The 10,062-nt window shown below is 57.5% G+C and overlaps 1 protein-coding gene across 1 annotated transcript in view; it reads right to left on the bottom strand.

The window, feature by feature from the left end:
- EEPD1 (endonuclease/exonuclease/phosphatase family domain containing 1) overlaps positions 1-10,062 on the bottom strand; it is a 38,201-nt gene that overhangs the window by 2,179 nt on the left and 25,960 nt on the right. Inside the window, exons 3-5 of the mRNA XM_056804098.1 lie at positions 1,511-1,621; positions 988-1,122; positions 176-317 (exon numbers count right to left, since the gene is read on the bottom strand). Coding sequence (XP_056660076.1) covers positions 176-317; positions 988-1,122; positions 1,511-1,621 — 388 coding nt within the window. The remainder of the gene's footprint in view (positions 1-175; positions 318-987; positions 1,123-1,510; positions 1,622-10,062) is intronic.

Below are 10,062 nucleotides of genomic sequence, written 5' to 3'. Positions count from 1 at the left end.
CTGGGAGGGCACCCGCCTCGGGGCTGGCATTCTGTCCCCGGGCTGGGGTCTGGGGGCTGGCGGCACCGACGGGCGGCTCCAGAGCGGGGATCCTGCCAGCGCAGCCCCCCGGAGGGCACAGACGGGGCCCGCCCCACTGCCCTCCCCCGCGGCCCGGTCGCACGGCCGGCCCTACCTTTGAGCGTGTCCTGCAGGGTCTGGGCGAAGGGCGACGCTCTGTGGCTGTTGCTGGGGGTCTTGCTGGGGTTCTCTCCCCCCGCAGGGGAGGCCGGGGCTGCCAGGCACAGGTTCACCAGCACGAGCTCGTTTGCCCCGATCTGGAGGGGAGGGCACGGGGCGGAGGGGCGAGGCTGGCTCCCGGGAGAGCCTCCTCTGCTTGCTGCTGGGGGGACCTTCTCGGGCCCCGGAGCTTCCAGGGTCGCCCAGCCAGGACGGGCACACACTGAGGGCCCCCAAGGGCCGAGCTCTGTGCCGGGCACCCAGAGCAGGCAAACAGACGCCAAGGGAGGCCCCGGGGCCCACGGACCCCCCGCCGCCCCAGCGGCCGGACTCCCACTCTGGGGGCTTCCTCCGGCCTTCGGGGGCCCTCGTGGCCCCCAGCCTCAGAACCCCTGGTGAGGCAGCACCCGGCATTCCTGCAGCCCGGAGCCCCGACGGCAAGGCCGGCCTCCCTGGAGGCCCGAGTGACCAACCCCCAGCCCTGCAGGAGCCCAGAGAGCCGCTAGAACGAGGCCCAGAGCGGTCACGGACACGGGCAGTGCCAGCCGCGAGCTGTGGGAGTGCGCGTGGCCCTCTGGGCACCCCCACCCCGAGGGGACCTGTGGCCCCGGGGGGAGGGGGCTTCTTCTCCCGCTCTCGGCCACGCGCACTCCCAGAGCGGAAACTGAGGGACAGAAGCAGGATCGGAACCCAGGCCCCCGACTCCCAGCCCGGCAGCGTGCAGGCAGAGCCCTGCTCCCACACGCGAAGACACGCCAGAGGCAGTACCTTAAAGTGCGCCAGGTAGGGCTTGGGATTCGCGTGCTTCCCGTTGCTGTTGGCCTGAGAGCCCTCCGGGAAAGCGGCGTCCTGCAGCTCCACCCCGGCAGCGGCGTCCCAGAGGAAGCCCAGGTGAGCCGAGCCCTGCCGGGAAGAGCCGAGCGTGAGCCCGAGCCCCGAGGCCGGACCCGCGCCAGGGGACGGTGGGGGGAGCCTCGGTTCCTCGTCTGACAGACGGGTCAGCACAGGCTCCCGGGGGGCCTCGCTGGCCCTCAGCCTTGTGGCGGGCGTTCAGAGCCCTGCCCAGAACTGCTCCTCCATCTCCACAGCACTGGCTAGGGCCGGGTGCTGGGCTGAGCGTCCCTGCGCCGCCGGGACGCCTCTTCCGATCCCCTCGACAGAAGTCTGGGCACTCGCCCAGGAAGGGCCCAAGGCTGGATTTGAACTCGGGCCTTCCCAATGACCCACCCAGCGGCTCGCGTGGGCCTGCGTCCAACTGGAAAGGCCCCGGGTGAGAGCCAGGAAGACGCACCTGCAGGGGCTGCCCGGAGGGCTTCCCGGAGACGATGCCCCTCCAGGATCCGCGGGGGCCCTTCCACTTCCGGAGGCTGGGCAGGGTGGGCTGGTTGAGCTCCGTACAGAACTGCAGAGACAGGCCACGCTTCCGGTCAAGGGTCTGACGGCCACTCCCCCAGGGCTCCCCGGGCGAGCAAAGGGAAGCTCGAGGAGACGGCTGGACCCCGGTGCCCAGGCCCAAGCCCACCCCCGGCTGCCAGGGCAGAAGCCAGGCCAGCGTCATTTATGGAAGAACTGACTCAGTCCTGGGCCTCTGGGGCAGCCTCTTGGCTAAAACCGTCCACCCTGTGGCCAGACTGTTGGTCAATAAACACTGTGAAGCGCCCCCGTGTGCCAGGCACTGTGCTAAGTGGTGGCGCTACAAAGGAAGACAAACACTCATGCCTGGCCTCCCAAACCAACTCTCCCCATGCCAAGTGACAGACTGAAGAGATGGGAGGTCCTGGGCAGGGGGGCCCTGGAAGGAAGGGGGGCCCTGAAAGGAAGGGGGCCCTGAAAGGAAGGGGGACCCTGGAAGGAAGGGGGGCCCTGGGAGGAAGGGGGCCCTGGGAAGAAGAGGGGCCCTGGGAGGAAGGGGAGCCCTGAGAGGAAGGGGGACCCTGGAAGGAAGGGGGTCCCAGAAGGAAGGGGGGCCCTGAAAGGAAGGGGGACCCTGGAAGGAAGGGAGCCCTGGGAGGCTTCCTGCAGGGGGCAGGACTTCAGGGGGGCTTACAGGAGCCAGAGCAGAGGAGGAGAGGGCTCCGGGCCGGGGGACCCCAGAGATGGAGGCTCTTGTCATGGGGCAGCCAGGAGGCCGGGGTCACTGGCCTCAAGGATGAGTCAGGGAGGGGGGGTGTAAGGACTGCAAGGGGGTGGGGGGCTGGGACCTGAAGGGCTCTGAACAACAAACAAGATTTTCCGGAGAAGCTCAGAGGCAAAGGGGAGTTGAGTGAGACGGGGGATACGGCCGGGCCTGTTCCCTAAAGCCAGGAGGCGGCGGGTCTCCAGAGAGCTGGAGATCCCTAAGATGGACAAAAGCAGGAGCAAGGAAGGTCCATGGCCGGACACCATCCCCCACCCCCTGCGGGCCTCCCTCTGTGGCCCACATGGGCCCAGTCTGGGCTTCTGCCAGCCTGAGGATCCCCTCTGACGGGCGCCTCACCACTGAGCTAAGCCTGGGCCACCGGAAGCCTGTGCTGGGCTGCCACAGAGCTACCACTGGTCATCGTGGGGGGCCCACGGGGCTGCTGCTACGGCACCCACCTGCTGGCCTGTCACAGGGCTATTGTCAGTCGCTGTGTGGGGGCTCAAAGGGGCCTGAATGCCGCCTGGGCCTGGGAATGCTCTCCTGGGGGGCAGCTGCAGAAATCCCAAGAGCAGGCTTGGCCGGGCACCAGGGCGACTCCCCAGGGGAGGGCTGGCTTCATGCCGCGCTCAGTGTGGAGACGCACCTCCACTGCCCGGCCGAGCAGACGCAGTTATGGGAGACGGCACGAGGGATTCGGAGGCTTGCTTAGACGGCTTCGCGTCCCAGCAGACCCGCAGGGTGCTTAGGAGGCATCTAGGATGCCAGGACTCTGTGCCACCCCTGGCACGGGCTGCCCTCCCCAAGGACGGATCCTTCTCCCCGGGGTGAGTGGGGGGCGACGTTTCTGGAGTCCTGAATTCTGCCCCGCAATCGCTGGTCCGAAAGGCCTCCCTGCCCGACAGAGCTCGGGAGGACTAAGGACGCAGGCGAGCACAAAGACAGCGTCTCAGCCCCTGTGTGTGGAATTGTGCGGCTGACGAAGGGCGGGCCTTTGGGCGGGCCTGGGACAGTCCAACCTTGGCCCCTGGGGGGGGGGGGGCGCATCTGCAGGCAGATACGAGTAAGAGAAATGGCCCGGCAGCCAGAGGAAAAGGTCCGGCTCTTTTCTCTTGTTCCAGTTTTTAAGGCAAAAATAAAAGGCTCCCTTTGGCCAGTGGCCGGATTGTATGGCCTAATTAATCCACACACAGCGGGGCCACGGTCCCTGGCTCCTGCCCCCACCTAGCAGGAAAAGCACCAGGCCTGGCCCAATGGAGCCCTGGCTTCATCTGTCCCTGAGAAAGCGGAGGTCCAATCTGAGCATCGGGCCAAGCCAAGGGCCCGCACCCACCTTCCAGGTGCCAGGTGAGCCTTCAATGTTTGCCTTAAACACAGCTGCCCGGGAGGGGGGCCCTGGGCACGATTACCCCCATCATCCAGGGAGAAGGCCCAGGGTCAGCCCAGCTGTCCCCTTCATGAGGATAAAGCGCCAGGTGCAGTCAGGGAAGAGCTGGCCCCGTAAGGAGGTCACCCTTCCTCCGCTGCTTCCAGGAGGCATCCTGGCACCAGCAGGAGCCAAGGCCAAGCAGGAGGGAGGAGGAGGAGGGGGAAGAAGGAAGGGGGGAGAGAAGAGGACCAGCTGGGGGGCCAACCTCTGAACCCTGACCCTCAGGCACTGGAGGCCCTGGGCTGAGAACAGGTGGAAGTGACCCCCCCCCCAAACTGATCTCAGCAGGGGAAGCCCAGGGAAAGGCGGGAGGGGGACAGACCTCTTCCTGCTTCCATCTTGGTGCCCTGCCACAAGGGACCAACACTGCCCAGTCAATCTGGGCTGGACGGTACAGGAGACGCTCCCTCCCCTCCATTACCCCCACCCCCACCCCCCATAAAGGAGGGTGAGACCTGGAGTCCAAGGACCTGGGCTCAGCCCTTAGTTCCACCCTCAGTTTCCTCCTGCCTGAGCCCAACAGACCATAGACTAGTAACCATATTGCCTCACCTGGAACTTACTTCCCGGCTCCTTACAAGAGGGCTTCTGCCATCACCCCAACCCCCATGTCCCAGAACCTCCTCATTGATCCAACCAATCTATGTCCTATCAGCACCCCAAACCCTCCATGGCCCAAATGGGGCATGCCATCTTTCTGCTCACACCCTCCCCTCCTCCCTGCCCTTTCTGTTCATCCCCACCCCTAACAAGGCATCCCTTCTCTCCACCCCCTCCACCACCTCAGCTCAGGCCCATTCACCCCCCAGCTTCCAGGAAGAGCCTCCAACCTTGGTCACTCAGGAATACCTCTGCATCCTTCTCCTTTGTAGTGTGCTCTCTATTGCCCCCCGGCTCAGCCTACTTGCCCTTTGCCACCTCCCATTTCCACACCTTTGCACTGGCTGTTCCCCTGGCCAGGAATGCCCTCTCACTGCCCCTGCCCACAGTTTCCTTCAAGATTCTTCCAATGACTCTATGCCCAAAGGGTGATAAATAACTGTCTGCCCTTTGATCCAGCCATAGCACTTCTGGTTTGTACCCCAAAGAGATAAGAAAGAAAAAGACATGTACAATAATACTCATAGCTGCGCCCTTTGTGGTGGCAAAAAATTGGAAAATGAGGGGCTGCCCTTCGATTGGGGAATGGCTGAACAAATTGTGGTATATGTTGGTGATGGAATACTATTGTGCTCAAAGGAGTGATGAACTGGAGGGATTCCATGTGAACTGGGATGACCTCCAGGAAGTGATGCAGAGTGAAAGGAGCAGAACCAGGAGCACATTGTATCCAGAGATGGATACATTGTAGCACAATTGAATGTAACTAACTTGACTTCTCTACTTGCAGGACAATCCAGAGAACTTATGAGAAAGAATGTATCCACATCCAGAGAAAGAACTGTGGGAGCAGAAACACAGAAGAAAAACAACTGCTTGATCACATGGGTCGATGGGGATATGATTGGGGATGTAGGCTCTAAGCAATCACCCTAGTGTAAATATTAATAATATAGAAATAGGTCTTGATCAATGACACGTATAAAATCCTGTGGAACTGCATGTCGATTATGGGAGTGGGGTGGGGGAGAGGAGGGAAAGAACATGAATCTTGTAAACATGGAAAAATATTCTAAATTAATTAATTAAATAAACTTTTCCAAATTCAAAAAAAGGTTCCTCCAATGCCAAACCCCCCCCCCCCGTAGACCACCCCATGCCTCTATCCCAGCCCCAGTGAAACATGAGGGCAGGGATTATTGGGGGGATCCCATAAGAAATGCTTCTTCCCTTCCCTTCCCCCAGCTTAAGCAATACTGTGAGAGAATGAATAAATGAATGAACGCATACATGCTTCCCCTCCTCCCTCTCTCCAGGCCCCAGGCTCCTAGACAGGGACCAGCCATGGAGTGGGAGCCCAGAGGCTCCGGGGCTGCTTTTCCATCCCTGTGAGGGGTGCACAGGTACCAGGCCTCCAGCCTCTACCCCCTCTAGCCTCAGCCCCGGTGGCCCAGCTAATTCTGAGCAGCTTTTTCCCCCTCCACCCCCCCCCCACCCACTGCCAGGCTCTGGACCATCTTGGTGTCCCTTCCTGGCAAAGGCTCCTCCAGGGCACACCCCAGTATTTCCAGAACAGAGACAAGCTGGAGATCTAAAAGCAGGTGACAACGATGAGGAAAGGGGGCACGGAGGATGCCAGACCCAGGCAGTTGGGCTCAGGAACAAAGGGGCACTGGGGAGAGCCTGGGGACCTTCAGGACAGGCTCCTTGCTGTCCGTCAGGCCTGACCCAGGGCAGATTCTGCAGGGGCCTTCAAAGCCACTGCGCCTGGTAACCCCACTGGTCAGAGGCTGGGGCTCCCCAAGTCCTGTGAGCTTCCCTCCTTCCCTCCTGGGTCTCTGGACCAGCACTTCCTACAGCTCCTCCCCTTTCCCCAGTGCTGACTGGTCTGAGACCCAACAAGGACCAGGACCTGGGACTTGGGTAGGAGCTTGGCCCAGGGGGAGGCAGGCTGATGGGGGCCCAGGAGAGGCCAACACCAGAGAAAGGAAATGGAGGTCGGAAGACTTTCGAAATGAGAAGAAAGTGGGGGTGAGCAGAGGCCAAGAAGTCAGCCCACTGCTGGATCCTACTTGGGATCCGCCCAACATCCCCCCCTCCAGTCCAGAGAGCACAGAGATCCAGACCCCCAGGCAGGGGGCCTGAAGGGCCGATGATGTGACCAGAGGCTCCTCAGCCCTTCTCTGAGGGCTGAGGAGGAGGCAGGCTGGCAACCGGCCAGCAGGAACCAGGAGTCTGAGAGGGGGTGCCCTGGGATGGGGGTCACTTCTTGCTCGCCTCCTCCCTGCCCCTCCCCGCCCCTGGTCTGGCTGATCTAAGAGAGGAGGGCCAGAGAGAGAGAGAGAGAGAGAGTGGGCTACTTTCCCCCAAGCCAGGACCCAGGCCTTCAGGCCAGCAAGAAGCCCATTCAGCTCCCTTCTTTCAGGGCAAGCCACAGATCGGATCCTTCCTTTTTGCCTGGGCATCCAGGGTGGGAAGGGCGGGTAACTGCTCTCCCTCCCACCCTTTTTCCTGCCCAAGAACCTGGTGAGACAATTCACAAAACAGAATGTTCATGGCAAGCCTTCCAAGGCTGTGTGCCAATGGGCGGAGGCGAGAGCCCCCTTTAACTCGAGCCAAACTTCCTTCCCAAGAAACTTGGTAGCTGGCTTGCTCAGGGGAGTCGAGCTGGCTGGGGTTTCTCTCACTTCATCCTGCCTGCACCCATGGCCAGGGAGGGGGAGGGTGCCCAATGGCTGCTGAGCCCTTCGACTGGCCATGAATGGGCACCTGTGACAAGGAAAAGACTGTGTCAAGATTAGGGAGAGAAGATAAAAAGTGACTCCCACCACCCTTGCCTCCAGGGTGTTTACAACCTAGTAGGGGAAGACACATGGACCCCCAAAACTCTAGGACATGTATGTAGGTAGAAGAGGAGCCACAGAATGGTTGGGGGAGATTCAAGGAAGGTGGAACCACTTCCCAGAGCAGAAGAAATCAAGGGAGGCAACACAGAGGAAATGCCATCTGAGCTGGATCAGAAGGAGCCTGTTCAAAGCATGCTATGGCTTCAGGAACAAATGAAATGTCTCAGAGCAAAAGAGAGGGACTGGGGGACCAGTGCTGGGCAAAAGTCCTGATTTTTTTTTAACAAAGGAGCAGGGGAGGAAGAAGATGAAGTCTCCAATCCTGTCCAAGAAGCCTGGCTTGAATTTCTTGCACCATTTCAGAGCGCGTATTAAAGGGAAAGTTCACTTTGTGACAGAAGCAGTAAACACTAGAAGCCAACCTGCATTCACCAACAACGTCAAGCCAGACTAACCTGATTGCCTTTTTTGACAGGACTACTAGCCTGGAAGTTTGGGAGAAGCTGTGGAACTCGCTGATCTGGATTGCAGCAAAACTTAAGGGAGCTTCTCATCATTTAAGGGCCAGATTTGGAGCTCATGCTCCCTGGAAAGGTAACTGGTTATAACAGACTGATCCCAAAAAAGGGCACACAGTAAGGAAAGCCACCAAAGTCCTTCTCTGGGTCCCTTCTCTTCTAACTGCAAGACACACCTGGACCCAAGGGAGACAACAACTGCCTTGTGAGCTAAGAATCAAAGCCCCCCCCCCCCTTCCCTTCAGGGCCTTTAGCAGAGACTGTCAGGACCACCAAGATCCCTCGCCTCCACCACGGCCCCAGTCACATACATCACAGCATCAGCTGTTGGACGACCAGACTTTCTGGGGAGGAAAATCCATGATCAAGAACTGGGGAAAGTCAGGAAGTGTATAAGGACAGGCGACCCGAAGCTCCCGTAAGCCCTGGGAGTCCAGGGTCTGCCTCTAATGGCCCTCGGCTTCTGCCTGCTGAGAATGAGGAGTTCCATTTGTGACAAAATTAAAGAAAGATTTCAAAATCGGTCCACAGTCAACTCAGAGATCATCTGACGAAATCCCGTCCGTCGACTTCCCTGTGTCCAGGCCCGAGGGAAGGCGGAGGATGTTGTTGTCCTTCTGAGCCACGAGACTTTTAGACCTGGAAAAGATATTAAGATCCTCTTGCCCCCCGCCACAGAGTACTGCCAGGAAATGGGAGCTATTTTAAATGGTAACAACAACGAAGGAAGCAAACAAATAGCTGGGGAGAAGAGCGAATGTGTTCACTATTCACCATGTGGCAGCCAGGTGATACAATGCAGAGTGCTGGATTCAAGTCAGGGAGCCTGAATTCGAATCCAGCCTCAGATACTTGCTGTTAACTCCTGCCTGCCTTAGTTTCCTCATCTATACAGTCATCTTCTTCCCAGGATCAATGAGATCACGTGTCTGGGCTCTGCAAACCCTAAAGTGCAGGAGAAAATACATGCCAGCTGTTAGAAGAAGAATCTCCTGTTGGGGAGGGGGTGGCTCTCTCCACCCTGCTACTCGTCTACGTAAGTGATTAAAAAGACTGCCAGGGAATAGATGAGAAAATCCAGCAGGGAGTCCCCTGAAGGCAGGGGCTGTTTTTGGCCTCTTTTTGTCTACTTAGCCCATGCTGTTAAGTTTTCAGTCATGTCTGACTCCTCAGGACCCCATCTGGGGTTTTCTTGGCAAAGAGGGGAAACAGTCAAACAGGGTGAAGTGACTTGCCCAGGGTCACGCAGCTAGTGTCTGAGATCAGATTTGAACTCATGAAGATGAGTCTTCCTGATTCCAGACCCAGTGCCCTGGCCCCCGTGTTACCTGGCTCCCCTGGCACATAGTTAGGTTCATAAGAAATGCTTATTGAGTGAGCGTCAGCACTCCCAAAGTGCCTTTTTTGGTGCATTGTGGTTCCAAACCCTTGGCCTGAAGCAAAATGGCCCCGATGAGGAAGGCCAAGCTCTCTGCCCGATGGCACAAGGCTTGTTAGCTTCCTAGCTGGCTCCGGATGCCCCCACCTGGGTGGTGCTGGCCAAGCTCTTCCCTTCAGTTTCTCCTCTACAAAATGATGGACTTGGACCGAGGGCCTCCGAGGGGTGTCCAGCTCTGAAGCTCGGCCCTGATGCCACAGCTTCCTCCAAGTCCATTCCACTATAAGTCTAAGAGCTGGTTCTTTGAAAGGATTTGGCTTTCTGCTCTCTTCTTTTTCATCAGATTAGCTAAAGGTTTATCATATGTTAGTCCTTTCAAAGAACCAGCTCTTAGACTTATTTATCACTCCTAATATTGCTGCTTTTAAGTTTATTTGTTGGTTTTCCAAGTTTTTAAAATGCACATTCAATTCATGAATCCTTTCTTTTTCCTTTGTGTTAATATATGTTTGTAGGGATATGACTTTCCCCCTGAGGGATACGTTAGCTACATTTCAGAAATTCTGGCATATTGTTTCACTATTGTTGTTTTCTTCTGCATAATTATTTCTATGATTTGTTCTTTAACCTACTCATTGTTTAGGATTTCATTGTTATATTTCCATTTAGACCTATGTCTTTTGTTTGTGGTCACTGAATCAATGAATAAATTTTCCCTGTAAAGGATGTATTTCCTACTTCTGCTATTTGCATTTGTTTATAATTTCTCCACACCCTAATACCTGGTCAGTTTTTGTACAAGTTCCATCTGGTGCCAAGAACTATATATACTCTTTAGCAGTTCCATCTAGAAGACACCATAAGTTGTTTAACTTTATTTTCTCCAGCAATTTGTTCAGTTCCATATTGTCCCTGTTGTTTCTCTTTCTGGGAGACTCATCCAACAAGGAGAG

The sequence above is a fragment of the Monodelphis domestica genome, chromosome 7 (assembly GCF_027887165.1).
Source record: "Monodelphis domestica isolate mMonDom1 chromosome 7, mMonDom1.pri, whole genome shotgun sequence".
NCBI classification, from domain to species: domain Eukaryota; kingdom Metazoa; phylum Chordata; class Mammalia; order Didelphimorphia; family Didelphidae; genus Monodelphis; species Monodelphis domestica.
This window is presented reverse-complemented; position numbering and strand designations above follow the sequence as displayed.